The sequence below is a fragment of the Lissotriton helveticus genome, chromosome 12 (assembly GCF_964261635.1).
Source record: "Lissotriton helveticus chromosome 12, aLisHel1.1, whole genome shotgun sequence".
In the NCBI taxonomy this organism is placed as follows: domain Eukaryota; kingdom Metazoa; phylum Chordata; class Amphibia; order Caudata; family Salamandridae; genus Lissotriton; species Lissotriton helveticus.
Window position 1 is genome coordinate 309,147,734 of NC_136073.1, and position 23,222 is coordinate 309,170,955.

At 46.0% G+C, this 23,222-nt stretch overlaps 1 protein-coding gene across 1 annotated transcript in view; it reads right to left on the minus strand.

The window, feature by feature from the left end:
• The window catches only part of BCO1 (beta-carotene oxygenase 1), a 236,689-nt gene that overhangs the window by 136,437 nt on the left and 77,030 nt on the right, over nt 1-23,222 (minus strand). The window contains exon 5 of the mRNA XM_078670768.1: nt 10,917-11,064. Within this exon, the coding sequence (XP_078526894.1) occupies nt 10,917-11,064 (148 nt within the window). The remainder of the gene's footprint in view (nt 1-10,916; nt 11,065-23,222) is intronic.

Here is a 23,222-nt window from a genome sequence, read left to right on the forward strand (position 1 = left end):
CTGGATCTCAGTGCCGCGTTTGACACTGTAGCACACTCCATCCTGCTACAGTGTCTAAACAGAGCGGGAGTCATCAAGAAGGCACTGGGATGGCTGAAGGCCTTTCTGATCAACAGGAGCTTTCAAGTCCAAAGAGGGACGTTTCTCTCAGACAGCGTGATGCTAGAACAGGGGGTGCCTCAGGGCTCTGCCCTGAGTCCCACCCTGTTCAATTTGTACATGGCTCCCCTGGCAGAAGTGGTGCAATCGTTCGGCGTAGAGCTTGTCTCTTACGCCGACGACACACAACTTCTAATATCACTGTCACAAGCCCCTTCTCTGGAAGCAGATAACTTCAAGGCTTGCATGAGTAAGCTTGCCACTTGGATGACAGAGCACTGTCTAAAACTAAATGGCACTAAAACGGAGGTTATCATAATTGGGGGCAATGAGGCAAAATGGACGAATGAATGGTGGCCCAACTGTCTGGGTCCTTTGCCTACCCCCAACCAGGAAGCAAAAAACCTAGGCATCTGGTTAGACAACAAGCTGTCTTTTGATAGCCACATCAAGAAAACGGTAGGCAAATTTTTTGGTGTAATGAAAACGCTGAACCGCACCCTTGATCTGCTGCCTTTGACCTCGAGACGCACCATGACCCAGGCACTGATCACGTCCCGGATTGATTACGGGAATGTGCTGCTCCTGGGCACCTCTGCTAAAAACATCAAGAAATTACAAGTTCTACAAAATTCTGCAGCACGCCTGGTGCTAAGGCTTCCTCGTAGAGCTCCCTCGAGACCCTCTCTTGCTTCCCTTCATTGGTTGCCCATTGGCAAAAGGATTGTTTTCAAAGCGCTACTATGGTGCCATAGGATAATCCATCAAAAATCGCCGGACTATCTGTCGGATCTGGCAGCCCTGTATGAACCGAACAGATCCCTTAGATCTAAAGGAATGGGCCTTCTCAGAACTTCCCGCACCAAAAAAGCCAGAATGGGAGGTAGATCCTTCCGCTCTCTTGCAGCCATGCATTGGAACCTCCTGCCTACGGACATTAGGCTGGAGACCAATGAGGCCTCTTTCAGAAAGATGTTGAAGACAGTGCTATTTACATCATAAGGCTACTCCTCTCTCTCCTCATAATACGCTCTCTCCACAGCGCGGGGACACGCCGTGAGGCGTCACCAGGCGCTTTATAAACCCCTTTAAAATAAACTAAATTAAACTAAACAAAGCAATGCACAATTAATTAACTTGATTCGTTTGTAGATATTCAACCAGGTATTTCCAATAGTCTCTTGGCTTGGAACCAGCAGGCAGTTCTTCCTCATATGTTTGTAGGGTGTCTTTACAGTAGGTCATATCCATAATCCACTGTTTGGTTTTTGGGATCTCCCTACCACCCCAACATAGTGAGATTCTGTGTTTGGCTAGGAGTAAGGCAATTATGCAAAATTTACGTTCAGTAGCTCGCACCCCAGGGATGAGTCCCAGCAGACATGTAGGGATTGTGCTTTTAAAAGTAACACCCACCATGTCACTCAATATCTTTACAACTTTTACCCAATATTTATTGATTGATTCACAATACCAGGTCAGGTGTATGAAATTGGCTTCTTCTGCACTGCCTCGTCGACATCTAGCATCTGCCCACAGGCCATATTTACAGAGTCTGGCGGGAGTGTAATATGTTTGGTGTAAGTATTTATAGTGCAATATACGCAGATTGCAATTTGTTGTTAGCATACTAGTTAGAGTTCAGCATATTGCCAGTATCGTTCCATCTCATCAGTGCTTTGTGCGTAGTGTTAGCTATGTCCTCCTGCAATCTACCGTATAGTTTCGATACCATATGTGAGTCACGAGGTTCAGTAAGTATCAACTGTAATGCCGATAGTTGTGGCGGTTCTGCTGGGTAAGAGGGGTATAGTTTCTTGATGGCTCCTTGTAACCTATAATACGTGAATCGAAAAAGTAACGTCTGATTACTAATATATGTAAGATCTTTAGGTTCTATAAATGTGCCATTTTTGTACAAATCCCCCATTGTATCAATACCCACTTGCTTTAGTAAACCCGTTCCTACTTCTTCCCGAGTGACTGATCGTTCTGGGTGATGGTGCAGTAGCAAGGCAGGGGCATATAGTGGGAGTTTACGTGCCAATCTACCCATCTTTCGCCAGGCTGCATTAGTGGTATCTACAGTATTTATATCTCTACAATGAAGCAGGGGTCGGCGATGAGTTAGGATAGCATTCAGCTGTGTTGGGTGCGCATCACCTTCCTCTATTGCCACGTGTGTTAGATAAGGGACAGGGTGATACCAGTAATGTGCATATTGTGCTTGCGCACATAAATAATAAAGAAGAAAGTCTGGAACCTTGAAACCCCCTCTTGAGTAGGGCAGGACGAGGGAACGCATCTCAATTTGGGCCTGCTTTCCTGCCCATATCTGTCGTGTTACCAAAGCATTCAATCTGCTAAATACAGCTGCTGGAGGTATAATGGGGATATTGTTAAAAAAATATAGAAATTTAGGTAAAACGACCATCTTAACAATGGCCGGCAATCCGCTTAGTTGAATCCAGCATCCTTTTTGGTCCTCCACACTCATCGCTCTACCATAGTTTGTACAAATTACTACTTCCGGATAACGGTGATACCAGACAACTAAATATTTTACTGGGTCTGATTGCCATTCAAGTGGGAATTCTGTGGGGTGCGGTCTTGTGGTGTCTGTTAAGGGTATAATGAGAGATTTAGACCAGTTAATTTGGAGCCCAGATTGTCGGCCGAATTTGATATACTCTCTCAATAAAGGGGCCAGATGGGTGTCGGGGTCACGTACATATAGCATCATATCGTCTGCATATAACGAGATATGTAAGGGTCTCTGTGGGAATTGAAGCGCTGAGCAGTGATGACCCTGCCGTATTTTGCACACCAGTGGTTCAAGGGCTATTGCAAAGACCAAGGGGTACAATAGACAGCCTTGTCTTGTTCCCTTTCCAATCGGTATGGCATCTGATATATATTTATTAAATTTCATTCGCGCTGTAGGCGCTGTGTACAGTATTTGAACCCACTGCAGCAAGATGGGTGGAAACCCCATTCTTTGTAATACAGGGTGAAGATAGGGCCATTCAATGGAATCTGAAGCTTTAGCTGCGTCCAAAAGGATTGCAGTGGCCTGCATGTGTGGGGTTAAGTAATGTGATAATGCAAATAGTGTTCTGGTGTTATAGGCTGTCGATCTAGAGGTTATAAATCCTGATTGATCTGGCAGTATGAGATTAGGCATTAGCGGCTGTAGCCGTTTTGCAAGAAGTTTGGCCAGTATTTTTGTATCTACGTTAATTAAGGACAGCGGCCTATATGAATCACATTGCTCTGGGTCTTTATTCGGTTTTAAGAGGGTGATGAGCATGGCTTCTCTCAGTGTAGGAGGCAAAGTCTATTTGTCATGGGCGTCTCCGTACATCTCTACATGATGGGGCACCAGCTGGTCAACAAATGCCTTATAAAATTCACATCTGGGCCTGGCGACTTACCATTTGGAAGTGAATTAATGACTTCAGTTACCTCCTCCACCGTTACTGGTATGGATAGATATTCTCTTTGCGTGACAGATAGCCATGCTATCTCCACATCTTCCAAATATGTCATGATCTCAGAGGGTGGTGCAGTGTTTTGTGAGGCATACAGTTCACCATACAGTCCCACGAACGCGCACAGTATCTTCTGTGTATCATATTGGAGCTCACCATTAGTATCTTTTACTGAGAGGACCGTTTACGGCGTATAGCCAGAGCAATTTCTGTTCGCTAACACACAACCTGGTCTACCCCCCTTTACCATATGAACGTGCAATTTGACATTTTGTTAGATATTTGAGTTCATCATCTGCAAATGTCTGATATTCCGTTATTACTTTACGAATTTCACTCAAGATTTTTGCGGCGTTCGTTCGTATTCATGTTCCAGTGCGCCCAGTGTGGCTTCCCACTTGTTAAGTTGGCTACGTATATCTTTTAATATTCCCGCGTTGGTGCTTACACATACTCCCCTTATGGTGGCTTTAAAGGCTTCCCATAGCAGGCTAGGGTCGTCAATGGAGGGCTGGTTTAAGGAAAAGTAATCAGTGATAGCCTGGCTAATCGTTTCAGTGTATACAGAGTCTAAGAGTGCCTTTGCATTAAACCTCCAGACATATGGTGGAGGCGTGTAATGCGGAATATTTATAAATAATAGCACCGGATTATGATCAGATAGGGTTTTAGGCAGGTGATGTATAGCTTGTGTCCAGGACGCTATTTCCTCTGTACCTAACCAGTAATCGATACGGGACCAATTATTATGTATCGCTGAGGTATGGGTGGCCTCCATACGCCCAGGATGCCGGGCTCTCCAGAGATCGATCAAACGTGTTTCAGTCATAATATCCTTTAATACTTCCACTGCCCGTCTGTGTGGCTCTTTTGAGGCACCGGATCTATCCAAATTGTCATTCAGAGCAATATTGAGCTCTCCTCCCCAGAGTAGTGTCATGTCAGGTAACTCATTGATTATACGGCAAATCATGTTATAGAAGTCTGGGTCGTCTATATTTGGCCCATATGTATTGATCAAAGCTAGTTGCTGCAACCTGAGTCGTCCTGTTATAATGACATATCGACCCAAATCATCTGTGATAGTGCTATCTACACTAAATTGCGTCCCTTTTTTTTACCAAGATCATCACGCCCCTAGAAAATGTAGAATACGAGGAGCTGTGCGTTGTTTCCGCCCATCTGTTCCCAATATTACTCCTGTGTGTAGGGGCAAGATGGGTTTCTTAGAGGAGGGCAATATCAATATGAAGTCTATCGAAATACGCGAAAATTTGACTAATCTTTTTCGGGTTATTAAGCCCTCTAATATTCCAAGTCACCAGATTTAGATGTGCTGGTTGTAATCTATCTTCATGTGTTATCATGAGTTATCTTATAATGTAATAATGTACAGGACTTGTAATGTGTGCATCTAGTGTTACTATTAGAAGCCTGGCAACAATAAACATAGTGGAATTAACCTGGATATCCGCGATGCATCTCAAATACCGCAGTCTGCATAACATTTCCCAATTCCACCCCGCCCATCCCCCTCCCATTTCAGTATCCCAACTATGCCAAAGACAGACCCCCACCTGAAATAATAACATAACAAAACTCTTGTTGGGGAGCCCCCGCCTCCGGGGATCCGCCAAGTGCACACAACTCCATCCATCTTAGTGGATGTGGTCAGGTATTCGTTACTAGTGCAGATATAATATTACCCTAAATATGCCACCCGTCGCAGGCTGTAACATTACTATTCTGGCCTGGTTGTTGTAAGAGGTAAGGCATTATACAGCACCTACCGTCCTTCCGAACCAACCTACGTAGATACATACACTAGGAAACCAACTATTGCTATATAACAATCCGCAAAAAGTAGTCTCAGTTACAGTACTTGCGGCATGCAGAGCCAATCTGTAGTAGTGCTATTTCTGTACATCTCTACCCATGTGAAACACCCTTATTTCAATTGCATTATGATCTAACAAACATGTGCCCAGTGCAACCAGAGAGCAGTAGCTACAGTGAGCAGGCAAGACTGTCCACATACCCAGCGCCCATGTCCTCTGTCTGGAATAGATCAGTATATGCATAATCCATACATTACCACCAGTAGATGTCAGCGCATTTTGTCCTTTCAACAGTTATGCCTCAGTTTGTAGGTCGTCCAGCCACAGAATGTTATGCACAAGAAAGATGTCCATCTCTTTTAGGCAACAACGATATCATGTAGATGATCTAGTGATTTCTCATCCTATTCCATATGGTACACAACAGCTATTGTCCCTTGTAAGATGATCATCTCTTCAGTTAATTCCAGTCCCTCCAGCCTTCCGCGACGCTTTTAGTTCAAGGAGAACATCCCAGCCATTCCTGGGTTATTCAGAATCTTGGCCCTGGTCAGTGCGTTTGTGCTCTTTTTGCAGCCTCTACTTTTTTAATGAAGTCTTGTGCTGCTTTTGGCGTCTGAAGGATTGTGGGGCGCCCATCAATGTCACCTTCAGTCTAGCCGGGTAGAGCATTGCATATTCGACTCCCATCTCACGCAGTTTCTTTTCGCAGGATTAAAGTCTTTACGCGCTAACTGTAAGGCCATCGTAAAGTCCGGGTAGAAGGCCAGAGTATTGCCCTGATAGGTGATTTGCTGCTTTTCCCTTGCCATCCTTAAAATTGTGTCCCGGTCCCTATAGTTAAGCATCTGAGCTATGATGGGTCGCGGGGGGGCACCCGGTAGCGGCCTCTGGGCCAGCGACATGTGTGCACACTCTACAATCAGAACCGTTGTATAAATTATTGGCGCTAAAAACGTCGCGCAGCATGCCCTCCACGTACCTTTCCATCTTCCCCGTGTTCGTGGACTCCGAGACTCCCGCGATTCGAACGTTATTGCGATGCGGCCTTGCTTCTAAATCCTCAGCCTTGTTCTTTATGACCTCTAGAATTTTCTCCATTTCCGTGCACTTGCGGGTCGTAGAGTGTGATTCATCCTCCACTGCTGTGAAACAATTCTCAGCCTCGTCTAGTCATTCCCCTTGCTTATCAAGTTTCGCAGACATGTTGTCTACCCTCTGGGTAAGAGAATTCAGTTTACCGTTGATGTCTTGTAGACTTTGCTGTATTGCTTGGAGGACATTTTCCAAGGCCTTACTCGTCGTGCCCTCCGCTTCCAGTTCTGTATCTGAATGCGCAGTTGCGCCTTTGTAGTGGCGTTTTGTTTCAAATGTCAGTTTAGGTTGTTGTCTATCTGGCTTACCCATTATGCCCACGAGCCAGTGCCACAGGTGGTTGCAATAGTCGAATTAGTCTGAGTACCACAGCCGTAGGTGTGAAGTATCTTTGTGCATCTACGTCGTATTCCACTCCAATTGTATGGGTCGTACTTAAGGTATAGATCTGCCGTCAGTCAGATGATGTCAGTGCCGCAAATCAGCCCACAAATAACCGCTAACGGCATAATCATGCACCTCCCAGCAGAATGTCTCTTCAAGGCACACCGGTCTCGCTGTAATGTCAGATAGTCGAATTGCCACTACAGTTGTGGAAGGTTCCTCAGCATATGTGCGTTGTGCCCCTCGTGTAATTTCTCAGACAAAGAAGTCGGTAGTCGTCAGCAGTGCCAGTTAGTGGGCCTCATAACGTTTTATTATGGGGGCCAGCACATAGATTTATGCGGGATAGCATCTGAAACACGTCACATCAGTGTCGCCCAGCATTAGTGGCAGTGCTAGTCACTCCCAGATACTGCACCCGGTCTGTGCATATCGCTGCCTGGCTCTCCCCACCGCATCACAATACCTGGGCAATCCGTTGCGTCGTCGTCTCACACTGATTTTGCTTATTAAGACAAATCACAGAAGACAGCCCTCCTGTAGTACAGCCGCTCTTGGAGGTTTTACAATGTCAGTAGTATGAAGGGCGGCGCATCATGTCGCAAGTCATTATGTGGGGATCGTTGTAAGTACTTTCATACCTCTGTTGGTGCAAGATTTCTGCGCCCCCCCGATATCTCCCGCTATGTCGCCATTATTCCAGTCCACCAATTTGTGCCGCCTGGAATCACGTCTCCCACAGTGCAGGAAATGTAGCCCGTTCCGCAGGCCAATGTCTACCTGAGGGCTCCAGCAGGTGTCACAGCCCAAAGTACCCAATATCCGCCGACCCTGGACTGCAGCATTCAGTGTCAGGCGCATAAATAATTCACACCGCAACTCTCAGTCTCTCCGATCGGAGTACACCCTGGGTGCCGCCATTTTGAAAGCTCCGGTTCGTCTCCACACACTGTTTTTTCACATCCGAATTGCAGGAATATTAGGGGTCCTCCCGGGTTTATAACACGTTCCTTCACTGCTGGCCCATTCCAACATTCTGTGGAGTTTTTTGAGGTTGATTTGACATCCGCAGCGGGATCCTTTCGCCGATAAATGAACCTGACCGGCGGAGCTGTCTTCGAAGGCAGCCATCCTGCAGTGTGCGCTCTCGCGCCCCCCATGAATAAGGACTTTATTAATCCGACACATGTAGAGTATTTTGGCTTCCCACCGCTTTAGAGCGGTTTTGAAATCGTGTTTCTTGTTTTTTTTGCTCAGGCACTAATTTTCATATATGGCACAATTATTCCCAAAGTACTCTTGTATGAAGCTTTAGAACTACACACAAGGACTAACGGTACAATGCGTAAGTAAACTTGCACTTGAAATCTAACTGATTCATGTGATAAAATCTTAACTGCTTTAAATCACAAAGATTCCAGTTGCACATAAAATCTCACTGACTAGAGTTGCTCTTAAACCTCACTAATTAAAGTGGCTCTAAGAACTTCATTTATTTCAGTTGGGTAATGTATTTTTTAACTGGTTTAGGTTGTAGTAAATGTCACTAGCAACATTACAGATTTCAGTTGCATGTAGAATCTGATTTCTTTAAATGTTGGCCAAGATCAATCACATAAATCAATGTTCACCATTCAAATCGCATGAATTAATCTGCAATTTTGTGCGTTCACAGTTTGACTGACATAATTTTGTGTGAATAGTCTCTTCCATAATTGTAATGCACATGTTGACCACTAAGCAGTTCGAACCAAAGGCTCATTTCAATTTTAAGTCCTAGCTTTAAAATGAGATGAACTCAAAGGGGCAGTAGAGCCCTTTACGGAAAAGACTGTTGCTGTAGGTAGCACATCCCAAATTTGAGGTGCTCTTCGTAGCACAGCAACGTGAAAACACTAGGATGTGAATGGCAAATGGTGGGAAAATAACCACACAGAGGACACACACACACACACACACTCTTTCCTGTTATTTCACTTTCTCTTTTAAAGAAGTAAATGGGGCAAGCACTATTGGGAAAACTTGACACTTATCCGTAGCGTTGTGATTTGTGACCCCTTGCAGCTGGTCAAGTGTCAGAGCGGGGATTAGACCCTAGTCCTCTAAGATGCAAGGTGAGGCCAACTGACTACATCTGCTCTCCTCTGGATGTCTCATTGCATCTGCACAACAATCACATGAGATCCTTCCAAAAGCATCCTAAGATCCACCTCTTCCTCTCTCACAAAAAGCTCTAAGCCACACTTCCATGCCTACCCCCCATCCCCAGTTTCCTGGACACTTCAGGTGCTGTGTTGCATTCTCTTATGGGCTGACCATGTTATAAAACATCAAATAAACAAATATGTTACATTATTTCCTAATACATTGTGTCCACAGTGTAGATCCATAATAATCACTGCAACAGATAGCAACAAAAGTAATTCTGGAGTAAAATATCATAATATCGAGGTCATTTATCCTTGTGCATTGCAACACACATCATCTTGTTGCCACAGGGTTGTAACGAGACAAGCACAGCTGAGCCAATGAACATGCTTCCTGATGCTATCCAACACCGTGGAACATATAGACTTAAAACTGTGAGGTGAATCCCATATTCTAGATAATGCTTGATAGTTCTTCAAATCCTAATGCGCTAATTGTTAATTTGCAAACAAAAACGAAAAGTTGTTGAAATAATGAAGTAACTGTTTTCCACGAAGGACCTACTTCTCCACTGAATGTGGTGGGTGTTCCCCGTGCATAGAATATAAAGATGAAAGGTTCTGCCAAACAGCCATGGCTTTTTCTTAGATTAACTTTTCACTTTGGTGTGCGCACTCAGATCATACACATATAATTTCCTGACTCAATTACACATTTTTTTCCAAAGAGCTGATGAACTGAAGCTCAATTGAGTGACTGGGTCCCAGAATGATTTGTGGCAAATCTCTTGCATTCTGTCGGTGGATTAGTTGCAGACATTAGTGCCTTTTATCATAAAATTCAGAAACTAAATTAGTATCGGACTCTTGCTTAGAGGTTGGCTGCAACAGGACAGCTGGCAAAAGTTGGGATCCGGACCGTTTGCCCACTTCTTGAACCCCTCGTCCCAGCTAGAAGCCGGGGATGCAAGGTGTTCCTGATGCCAGAGCCACACTGGGCACAAATGTAAGGTAAACTCCATTCATGAACACCAGTGCAAATGATGTTAGAAAACCCCCACTGTGTCGGATGGGCTTTCTGTCCCCTTGTATGAAGGCATTAGTGCTGTCCTCACCCGCTATGGGCATCACAGCGGTCACTGACAGCAATAATGCCTCGCAGATAATTGAAGGAAACCCCCAGCTACTCAGGAATATTTGTTTGCATTTTACAAAAATAGACCCATGATGGGAGAATATTGCCAGCTCTTGGAAAATATTTGAGTAATTTTTCTCCCCTTTTGAACAAAGTAAGATTTTTTACATGCGTTGAGCAATGAGTGAGGCAGTGCCTGCTGCCAGTTGTCTATAATGAAAATAAACAGACTGCATACTTGAAGAACAGAGACAGGCAGTGACATTCTGGGGGAACAGCGTTTACAACGCAACTTTTACCACGCAGTACCTTTACCACGCAACTTTTACAACGCAAGCGTTACAACGACTTGCGCTGGGGGCGCTGTAGGATAGGGAATAGTTTAATTTACTATCCAACTCCTTCCCTACTATCCACGGGGACTGGAGTTGGAATAGTAAATTAAACTATTCACTATCCAGCGCCCCCCCAACGCAAGTCGTTGTAACGACTTGCGTTGTAAAACTTGCGTGGTAAAGGCATGCTTTGTAAAAGCATGCATAGTAATGACATACATCTGACATTCTGCAGGCTGCCATTATGGAGTCAGGCATCCCACTACTAGTACAGTAAATATGTCAAAGTGACAGGTGGCAGGTTCTGTCCCTCAAACAAGTTTCTACATGGTAGCCTCCCGTAGGAGATCCGCACATAACTTTATGTGAGGTTACAGATTTATATTACTTACCTGGGTTGACAGAAGGAATTTTAAATATAATGTATTTCGTTTTCCCTTTATCTCCTATGGATGTGCCCATGTTGATTGTATTCTGATCACTGTCGTAATGAGGATGAGACGTTGCCAGGTTTACAGCGACATACTTTGTATAGTTTACCTGTAGAAAAGACATATATATGTTATGGTGAAAAAGGTTTGATTTTGTGCCACCAAATATTTTACAATACACATCGCCTCATTTAGGTTTAGTCTTAATTATGCTTTAGTGCCATTTAAGACAAAATCTGTAATGATGTGCCTACGTGGGTACAGAAGAAGCACTCAGTCACCCATCTCCATTGCCATGTTTATAGTAAGTACACTTGCTTTGTCCTCCTTTGTCTATCTCCACAGATTTGGTGTATCATTAAGGTAGCAAGGGGGTCAGTCATAAGCAGAAGACACATGGGCACACATGTCGGAAGACATCAAAGGAGTTCTGGACTCCGGAGGCAAGGCCATGCTGGTCATGTTGGACCTGTCGGCAGCGTTTGACACCGTCCCCCATGATGGCCTTCTCTCGAGACTCCACGAGATAGGCCTCAGGGGGACGGTGCTCAGCTGGTTTTCTTCATTTCTAGCCGACCGCCGACAAACGGTCTGGACCCCCCCGGACTCTGCTGTGATGCCGCCACTGGGTGTTGGGGTCCCTCAGGGCTCTATGCTGAGCCCGACCCTTTTTAACATCTTTATGACCCCTTTGGCGGCACTGGCGGAGTCTTTCGGGGCCCGGATCGTGTCCTATGCCGACGACACACAGCTCCTCTTCTCATGTGAGAGGGGAGGAGATTTTAACGGGGAGAGCATCCAGGATTGCCTTGGGGCTGTTTTCAGATGGTTTCACTTGAATGGCCTCAAGTGCAATTCTGAGAAGTCTGAGGTGCTCTTCTTTGGGTGTACGTCGGACCCTGACTGGCATGGCTGGTGGCCTATCAACATGTTTCCACCTTCTTCCCCATCTTTAGCTGCCAAGAATCTGGGGGTTAAGATGGACAAGGGCTTGTCGATGAGAGCCCAGATTCTGGGAGTGACGGGCACCTGCTTCGGTCTCCTCAAGGTACTAAGGAAGTTTCTACCCCTTCTGTCGGAAGAACACCGGAAACTGACTGTGCAGGCTCTGATCGGGTCCAGGCTGGACTATGCCAACGTCCTTTACCTGGGCCTGCCGGAGTATCTGCTACAGCGCCTCCAGGTGACGCAGAACGCTGCGGCAAGAGCCATTTATGGCTTAAATAGGCGAGCAAGTGTGGCGGGCCTCTTGCAGGCCCTACACTGGCTGCCTATCCGCAAGCGCATTATTTTTAAGACGCTGACTTTGGCCTATAAGGCCCTTCACTCTGGAGGCGCAAAGTACCTCCAAAGGAGACTTTCCTTTTACCATCCGACCCGGGCGCTTAGATCGGAGTCACAGTTTCTGGCTGTGGTGCCTCGCGTGGCAAGAGCTCGTATCGGTGGTCGCTCCTTTGGTTTGCGGGCACCCCAGTTGTGGAACTCTTTGCCGCTGACACTCCGGGGCGCTACCAGCCTGTTGGCTTTTAGGAAGGGTCTAAAGACTTGGTTTTTTACGCTTTAGGCCTTTCTTTCCCTCTTTTTATTTCATTCCCTCTCTGTTTTTATTGTCGTGTTATGTTATTCTGCCGTAGGTCTCGCTGTTAAAGCGCCGGGATACTCTTTTTGAGTCGCCGCGCGCTATACAAAAGAAATATAACATAACATAACATAACATATCGAGATCCAAGGAATTAGTGTGGGGATGCCGGAGGAATGGAATCTTTGATTCTGGCTGATATCCCTGAATCTAAATTCAAGGAATGCAATGGGGAATAACACGCAGACCTGGGTATACCAGATCCTAATTCTCAAATTCAATCTTGTTTAGGAGAAATAACAGGCCCAAATCTGCATATATTTGCCACCCCTTCTCAGAACAGGTGCTAAATGTGCTGGGTGGTATTTTCTAGGGCTGTGATGTGGGTGCAAGGGAAGGGCAGAGCTGGTGAGGGGAGAGTATTTATTGCTCCCATCATGCTGCCTTTAGAGTGTGGGTGGGGCCAGGTGCAGCAGCTGCCCACAACCCCCAAAGCTTTTGTCTAAAATCTAGGCCATGTCTCCAGACCTGGATTTATCGGGTCTGGTGTTTGCAGACCCGATAAGTCTGAGCCCAGAGCCACCCGGAATGTTGAAATGGCTCAGGACTGTATCCCCTCGGGAATACAACTATAGGCCAGATGTAATGGGGGCCTTGTTGTCCAAGTTCCACTGTCTCTGCTTTCTATTCTCTATGCAGAAAGTACCATCTATAAAATCACCACCAACATATTATACCTTCATAACAAGACTACCTCTGCGAAATTGCACAATTACATCACATCCCTTCACCTCCACAGCTACATAACTGCAACACTTTAACTGTGCAATTGTACGACTACTACACTGCAGCTGTGCAACTGTCTTTAATAATGCAGTTCTAAACTGCACATCTACAATGGACTAATGGAGGAGCCGCCCCTGCTGTTTTATAAGTCAAAAATGCATCCTTAATTTCCTGTTTAGTTAAGGTAATCACTTGCCCTGGGTTCATTTCTGTTTAACTTACATAATTTACTATATGTGTCACTAATATATTTTAACCAAGGAGTACACCATTTTTTATCCAGGATGAGGCAGTCCTTAATGATTGATTTTGTGAAGTTAGTTTCATCTGTGGTCCAGATAGATCTCCATAACAACTGCGGCCGCATGCCAATCAGATCGGCTAAGTATACTAATCCTATTTCTTGATGTATTACTTGAGTGGACGCTATTGGGGGTAAACTTAAGAGACGTTTTAAAAAGGAGTTTTCTTCTCGTTGCAGTATCTGGCTACAGTTATGGCCCGACACCACTGCACCATATAGAGCAGTAGCCACAGATATAGCCTTATATATTGCTAACATTTCCTTGATCAGACAATTGCCTAATTTTGATGCAAATCTAAAGACCCCATATGCGCTTTTAATCATCTTAGATCAAACACTGGTTAATTCATGTGTCCAATTCCCACTCCCCGAGAAGGTTGCTCCCAGGTAGCAGAAAGTGTTAACAGTTTTTACAGGGGTGCTATCAATATCAAAAGTTTTACATTTCTTTGGTGTAGGACCGCAGATCAATATCAAAGTTTTTGTTTTGTTAGTTAGCAGTTTCCTGTGGTGATAAAATGATCAATTAATCGATGTAGCCTTACCGGGGTCTTAGAAAGCAGCACAGCGTCCTCTGAATAAAGCAGTGCCGGTATATAACTACCGGCGATTTGTAGGACGTCCACCTGGACGAATTGCAAAACTTTGTCAACCTCATTTATAAATAACAAAAAAAGGAGTGGGGCGAGGATGCAGCCCTGGCGAATACCTCATTTTACATCAAAATTTGCTGCCCATATCGCACCTTGCATGATAACATCTCATAAAGCCTTGCAAGGAAACAGATGATCGTTTTAGGCGCACTAACGCTAACCAGAGTTGGCCAAAGAAGTGTGTGGTCAACAAGATCAAAAGCACTGCAGAGATCTGCATAGCAAAGATATAATCTCCCTTCTTTGGCGCACTTATATTTACCTATTAGTAATTTCAAATTAATGCATTGCTCTATGGTCCCTAACCCTTTCCTGAAACCATATTGCACTGGGGAGAGTATCTCATTTTCATTTGCCCACTCTTCTAAACTCACTAATAATACTTTACTCATCACCTTTACCGACGAATCTAGGAGCGATATGGGGAGGAAATATTTTGCTTCAGACTTATTGCCTTTTTATAAATAGGAATAATAACAGATTGAACCCACGAGGGAGGTATATTCTCTGATGCTATTGTATCAAAAACCCTAGTAAGAACGGGCCCCCATAAATCTGTTGCAGCTTTATATACATCTACTGGGATCCCGTACAGGCCCGGGACTTTGCCCCCCTGCTTCCCTTTAATCCCATCTGAATCTCTTCAGTTGGGATATTTATTAGTGAAGTGGGCCACTTACTCTGAGCTACGCTTAATGCCCTAGCTGCTTCATAATCTGATGGACTAAAAATACTTAAGAAATGCGACACACACGCTTCACATGTAACATGGGATAGCAATTCAGGGAATTAATCACACTTAAAAAATGGCGAATTCACTGTTTCCCAAAATAACTTATTATTAGCTGTATCTGCTGCCATGGATAGCTTATCCCAAGCTAGCTCATGCAGCTCCTTCTTCCTCACCTCAAGGACAGGTTTATAATTAAACCGTAGATTTTTAATTAGTTCATTGTCTCTTGGTTTGTAGTGCAGGGCCTGCTTCAGTTGATTTAGAGCTTGGGTGCAGGTATAGTCAAACCACCCTCTACATTGTAATGGTGGCAAGGTTATTTTTAGGGTTTAGGGTGGGTGAGGGTATTTGGGTGCCAAGGGTATTTTTGGAGTTTTGGGTGGGTAAGGCTATTTTTATGGTATTGGGTGGGTAGGGTTTCGGGGTTTCGGTTGCTAGGTTATATATATATATATATATATATATATATATATATTTATATATAATGAAGGATATGTGGGGGGTTACCTTCTTTCATCAAAGACACAGGAGATTTTTTACGCAAACTGCACAACATGACATGGGAGCAAGATCAGTTATTCATTGTGATGGACATCACATCGCTGTATACCAGCATTTACCATAATGATGGAATTAGGGCTGTGAAACACTTCCTGGACCAACGGTGATACACCTCTATGAACACAATAAGATGTTAATTACGATGATTGAGCTTGGCCTCAAAAACAACTATTTTTTGTTCAACAAGGATTTGTATCAACAGATGAGGGGAGTAGCCATGGGGGCCTGCTTTTTCCCCAGCTACTGTGGAAAATGACAATGTATATGTACATAAGCGGCGTTCATTTGTGTTCACCATACCCCTCGCTGTAAGCAGAACGAATACCGCGAAGCATTGACCGCATCATCCTGCCAGCATAGGCCCATGCACGCACGTACACGACAGCCATTTTAGACACCAAGGCCTCTCTGCCCACTCCCGATAGCCAGCGTCTCTCTCTCCCCCCTCACTCCCCAGCCTCGCAAGCATCCCCGACAGCCCCCGGTCTCTCATGCATAGGCCATAAAACCCTCTCCCTCTGCGCGACCCTGCTCTAAAAGTGACACCCCGCCTAACCGACACCCCCTGCATTCCTCCCAGGAACACCCTTCCCCTCTTCTGATGACCCCCCTCCGGCTACGCCTGGCCTCCCGACCCGGTCCCAAGTCATAAAACAAAGCCTCATGGATGTACCCCCCCGGCCCGCATAGCAAAGCGTGATACACCAACCGAAGTGCCCGATCTTATCGCCTGCCCAACCTTAGATCTGACCACCCCCTCTTGCCCTCGTGTCCTGTTGGAATGTCCGGCTGCAAGATTACAATCACATGTTACATTTGGGAGGGGAAACGACATCCGAACGACTGGTATGGGAATAGGCCTGAAGCTGGGATTCCAAACACGCCTTTTCGTACTTCAAAGTGCCTTTATTGCAATAAGGAATGTTTGTACATCATAAACCTGTGTATAAAAGACGGAGCCTCAGAGAAACTTGTTAGAGCACCTCTTGAAGACATTGTGCGCGTGTCCAAAATGACAGGCTCTCCTCATGAGAAATAAAAATCTGTTCTTGCACTCCCGCTTCCAGCGCCCGTCTTTTTATTTGGTAACTGTTCAAGATGGGAACTAAGAGGCGTCTTGTGCCAGCAGCCTGGGCATCGGTTGTAATTTGGGCTGTTTTTCCACAATTGGCGCCCAACGTGGGGCCCATCAGCGACATAAGGTCCGGTAAGAGAGGTCCAGACGATGGGGTGAACATCTGAACGATTGGAGTATACCTGCCTTGAGAGGGCCCTCGTCCGGCTGCCGATTGAATGAACTTCACCGATTCCGAACGGACCTCTCTCAAGCGACCTATTGTCCTGACTGGGATCCCACAGGAATGCTGCGGTAAAAACATGGAGTAAGAGAACGATCGGGCGCTGGAAAGGGAAGGCGGAGAACTGTCCACACGGTCCGGTCCGGGTAAGGTTAAGTAGGACGTCTTCACGTCTGATAATCAGCATTTAAATACTGGTATTGTTCATTGATTGGTTCATTTAGCCTTGGTTGCTACTTGAAGTATTGGTTCTCTTTGAGACATTCTCTGTTTGCAAACAGCGACGAATAGGAACGTTCTTCTCTCTTTGCAAATAGTGAAGGATAGGTAATGCGGACTTTTGTCCCCCGTTGTAATCCGTCATGCCTATTTTTCTCCCCACTGATTGATTGATTGCTCTGTTGCTCTTTGAGACATTCGCTGTCTACAAACGGGGAAGAATAGGAATATTCTGTCTCCCTTTGCAGATAGTGAAGGGTAGGTAATGCAGACTTTTGTCCCCATTGTAATCCGTCATGCCTATTTTTCTCCCCACTGATTGTTTGTTATCGATTTTTATCGATTATCGCTCTTGAGATATTCCCTGTCTACAAACAAGAATAGGAATATTCTGTCTCCCTTTGCAGATAGCGAAGGATAGGTAATGCGGACTTTTGTCCCCCGTTGTAATCCGTCATGCCTGTTTTTCTCCCCACTGATTGATTGATTGTCTGGACATTTATTGTTCAAGGAATAGTTCTTTTGAGGTATTCTCTGTTTGCAAATAACGTGGAATAGAAATATTCTGTCTAGTCTTTGCAAGTAGTGAAGGGTAGGTAATGCGGACCTTTGTCCCCCGTTGTAATCTGTCATGCCTATCTACTCCCCACTGATTGGTAAACTAGTTCCACCCGGACCACTTATTAGAGGTAGATCATCTGGCTCAACCGGAGGGCTCCCCTAATAAAAAGGACATACGTAAAATACGAAGTAATCACCGTATCCTGTTAACAGAAACTTTAGCACGAAACGCACTAGAAAAGGAAGGAAAAAGAAATCGAGCAAAATCAGTAGGCCACTGATGAGTTTGTTTTTTTTGGACTTCGCTAGAAATAAGAAACGTTAGAAATAGCCCGCAATAAGAAACATGAAAGTGGTGAGAGAAGCCAAGCTTGACATCACGGCAGCCACGAGGTAGCTAGGCTCCGCCGCCCCTCACTGCTCCAAGCATGTCTGTCCCACCGCCCGCCACGCCCAATAACGGTAACATAATATAGATACAAGTCAGCAGATGCCTACCCCAATTCCGGAAGCTCCCGAAGTGCAACAGGTCCACGGTTACGCCCATCCGGAAGACGAGGCCTCGACACGTGCAGGGCGGGGCCCGGCTGGCCGCCATCGGCCGGAGAGGTCGTGGGGTGGATGGCCCGGAATGTACTGGTCTTCCCATTCTCCTCTTCTGGCGCCTTGCCGGCCATGGGGGGGGATGTCTTGCTTATGCCTCCGACCCCCCCCTCTCTCATCGCCTGGTCCGGCCATCACGAAAGTCAGCGCCGGGAGACGGCGTGGGGTGTACTGGGAGGGAGAGGCGGCGCGGACGAGCCTCTCCCACCTCCCCAGGTGGAGGCCCCTCAGCTGCACCCCCAACGCTCCACTCACCCGACAAGGGTTCGTCCACTGTTGCGGTGCAACACCACGCCCGACAGGCTGGAGTCCGTCTGCCCTTACGATCCAGCGACTGCCGGTTGCCGCGGAACTCATAACATGGCGGTCGACTCTGCAAGATTGGGCCTGGCATGCAAAGATGGCCTGGTCGCTTGTCAGCTAGAAAATGAGTCCCCGTCCAGAAGCGTTCTCCTCAGCTTTGAAGATTCTACGAGAACCGCGGGGGCCCCCGACTCCCGCGGGCCCCCCGATGGGGAATGACTGCCATGATTGCCCGCGGAATGACCGAGATGTAGCCGCGAGACGTTGGCGCTCTCATGCTGGCGCCAGCCTCAGTTTGAATGACCAAAATCCTGCAGACTACCAATTTGATCAGTTCCTGTGGAACACCAGTATGACCCGGTAGGAAAGATTGTTGCCTCCCTCCCCCCTTTGACTGATGATTCTTATCGGCGGCCCCTTCTGTTGCCCTTTAACGAAACTTTTGGACTGCCGAAAGAGGCTCTGGTCCAACCACGAGTTGGTGGAGACATTTTGACTATACTTGGACCTGCCTGACCGCACCCAAAATGGCGCCGATACAAATGAAACTCGCAACTCCCTGTTGTGTTCCGGTTGCTCAGCCGTGATATCATGAGATATGTATGCAGTTTTTTGAAGCGCATGGCGGGAGGGGATGGGTACTGATTGAACATTCGGACAATGAATTGATATTAAGTTCTGACGCGTCATTGATTACCGTATTATTGAAAGTTCGAATTTTCGACACTTATGGTACTTGCCCACAATGAATTTTCGATATGATTTTATTGCACTTGTCGCACCTTTATGAAATCAACGGTCACCGACTCCGTTACGTTTTCCTCAAATAAATATCCCCTCATGTACAGTTCCAGTCTGCACCGTGGCCGGCCCACGTGGTTGTAGGCCCGTATTTGTGCGCCAACATTTTCAAATAAAGGGTTTTTGAAAAGCAAACATAGTTGTAGCGCTTAGATTGGTAAGTTTCGAATAAATGGCCACTGTTTCCGATATAAGTAAAATACAGGTGAAATGAAGCAACTCGATTACTTAAAGGTTAAAAAGCAAAGTACACAGAAATATCGCAAATGTGAATGGTCCAGGTTTGTTGTGTGTGTGTTTTTTTAATATTTTTGTGCAACGTAAAGCGATCGATAAAGGTCCCGATATTTAGCCTTTACTTTATGTGCCACATGTATCAGGGAAGTTGTTTCAGATGCCCCTAAGCCACTCCGAAGGAATGCCACCTAGCCCCTCTAGTTTCCGTGCCTGATGAACAAAAACGACCCTGTACCACTGTAGACCATCCCTCCTCCTCGAAGGAGAGCACGAGTTCACCCCCACTTTACACTGACTGCCCTTTGTTTTGACCCTTCCCTACACACGATCTGTAATACCACACTTGGGCGATCTATGCAATATACAGTCCATCAATGATTATCTCTCCCGCACTACCGGTCCCTCTGGGCTTAAAACTCCGAGATGAAAGGGACTGCATCCCGCGGAGATAGGTCGAGTATGTGGTAAGTAAAAGCATTTTCGGGTTTATGCTCGCTGATGTGTTTTAAAACGCTGCCCCCACCCCTTCTTTTTCCCTTCTTTTCTGCAGGTCACATCGGAACGTCGACTAAAGTATGGAGAAGACCTAAGCAACACGCCATGGTTCCGCACGGAAAAATTGTATATTGTCTATGGGGACTGCCCCTGAGAACGTGACGAATTTGTGTGATATGAATGCATGTGTGGATGCCCTGATGTGTATAGCTCGACTGAATACACGTTGCACACGTTTGGATTGATAAGAGAAATGTTTTATGTATGACTTAAGTGATGATCGAACGGCCGATGGAATGGGGAAAAGGGGTCTGAACATGGTGCCTATACACGACGAACAAACAAAGATATAGCACTCCCTTACTTAGAAACAACTGTCTCTCTCTCTCTCTGAGCCCAGCGACTGGGAGGGTGGCCTGAAGCAGAAACTTGACGGGTTATTGCAGTATGACAAAATATGACTCCAACCGGCACCCCAAATAATGCAACCAAGAATGACGTGCACCCATGAGTAAATTCATACGATAACTAAATAGGGAAAGGTTCAGGAATATTCCGGGGTGAGGTTTACCCGAGTACACTCCTCCTGGAAGACTAGGAATATTGTCAATGTTTAAGATTTACCACCTCCTTCTTGCACCCTCATAGACATGAAACTCAAAGCTGCCCCATTGTTCTCCCGACTGACACCCTCCGTTGCCTCAGCCTGGATACCCATTCGCTAAAAATGATTCGAAGATCCCACCGTGAGTATTAGCCCGACCAGGTTAGTTCCCGAACAATTGACAAAGGTGTAAGTATTTGCAACCAAGGCCACCAGCAAAGGCAGCCAGATGAATTAAGTAGGCTACTAAGGATGCGCAGCATGCAGGAAGAAATCTTTTTGGCCAAGTACTGTTCTATGTTTTGTCTTGGATTTTTGTATATAATACATGTACTATTCCCTCCCCGCCTGAATTCATGTGTACGTAATGTATGGATCTACGTCGTCCCTCAGCCTGTGTTTCTATATAACTTGACCCCTGTTGTTCTGTGTTGTGTGCGCACTAAATGGCCTATTATTGTACACGTTTTCTCTCTCTCCATGTCGTACGTGTACCGAATAGTTCGTTTAAAATGCGGACAACTCTCTCTCTCTCTGAGAGTCCCCCTGTTCCCTCTTCCTTTGTGTGGTAACGTTGTGCCCCGCCGGCACAAGCTTAATTGGTTTTTGAACACAAAGGTGTTCGGCAAAATTGACAGCAACTAAAACAATTGTAATTTGCCATATTACTACCTCTCCTTTCTGTAAAATGATGGAACTTGAATTGGCTAAGAAGGAAAGGACAGGTAAGACGACTGATGTCCCCTAATCTGGCCTTTTTATAAGGGGACTATATGTCAGTGGCCTTCTGTTCTCAGTCCGTTAGAAACACAATACCCAATGCCCAGATTGCCCCACCTCTCTGCACCCAAGTACGGATGTCCAAAGCGTCCTCGTTTCTCCCGATTGACCCCAGCTCCATATCCCGAAGTATAACTGATGACCCTGATTAACCGTTGCTCCCCGAGAAAAGAATGTTTAGCCTCTGTTCCTCTCTCATGATGATAGAAGACTGCCAGGGCTTGGGTTAGAAAGACGAGTCTCTACCGTAGGATCCGATTTCGAGTTTGATGGAATAAGCAGTTGATAAGAGTCTGACTTCTCTCCATATACGTCATGAATGAACGCCAAATAGACTTAGTACAAACTCAGTAGAAATGCCCGCATACATACTCCATAGTGATAACTTCTGACTGTGACCGATGAACGTATCCCCAACTACTTAAGATTGGGGGCGGAATTGAAATGTATAAATGTCTTCTCCTGCCAGTTCTCTAAAGCTTGTTTTGTACCCATTCAAAGATACAGAATCACCGGAGGAGAGGGGCCGGACGTGACACACAGCCTAGCCGCAGATCATGAAGCACATGTGACCTCGACCAAAGGTGGAGCCGCAGAGCAACGAGACGCGGGACGAGGCACCACTCTCAAACACGGGAAATGAAAGGATGGAGGGCTGCTTTGAAGCCCTCTGCTTGCTGACCCACGCGTGCCAGAAGTCCCCGCCCCTTTGAGCCCGATTGATGGGCCTGCCTGCTCGTTATCCTTTGCTCCCTTGGTTTGTCTCAAAGATCTGATCCCACTCCGCCCTCTCTTCCCTCGATTATCCGACAACCCCCCCTTTTTTTCACATGGATTTTGACTCAGAGAAGAAGAACAGCATTTAGGTAGAATAGGGTTTGCCACGGAAGGAGAAAGAAATGCAGGTGCCCAGCATGAGGCACCCTTGAAAAGATTAGTAAGAAAACAGGACTGTGGTCTAACAGCAGAGGACAGATCGCACCCTGCAACGTGTAAGGATTGATCCGAGCTGGACCTATAGCTCCACCGCCGGTGCTCAACAGCGCCAACGGAAGAAGAAGAACTACTAGAGCCTACCAGTGATGGCTCGCTGCTAAAAAGACACTGTGGCGAAGACCCCCCCCCCCTTTCCGAACTTTCTACCCCCCCCTCTGACTACTTGCTTGTATTGAACTGAATTCCTCCCTCAACCACTTTGTATTGCTTTCAAAATGTTTCATCGGTCACTTTTAACTGTACATTGATACCGCCGGAGAGAGAGTCAGAACATGGTTCCATAATGTGTCGGAACATTTTCTTGATTGACTCCGACTGAGTTGTATACCGATCTCTAGACTCATATATATATCACGACAAATGTAAATTCATATGTATTGCACCTCGTCTATCGCATCGACTGCACATGGTTATATGCAATCCGCCAGTATTGACAACGCTATTTCATTGACCACACATGGCTATATGTACACCCCGTCAGTTATGATAAACACGGAAATGAACTAACTTATGTTAAAAAGCGGCGACTGTGGAAAATGACAATGTATATGTACATAAGCGGCGTTCATTTGTGTTCACCATACCCCTCGCTGTAAGCAGAACGAATACCGCGACGCATTGACCGCATCATCCCGCCAGCATAGGCCCATGCACGCACGTACACGACAGCCATTTTAGACACCAAGGCCTCTCTGCCCACTCCCGATAGCCAGCGTCTCTCTCTCCCCCCTCACTCCCCAGCCTCGCAAGCATC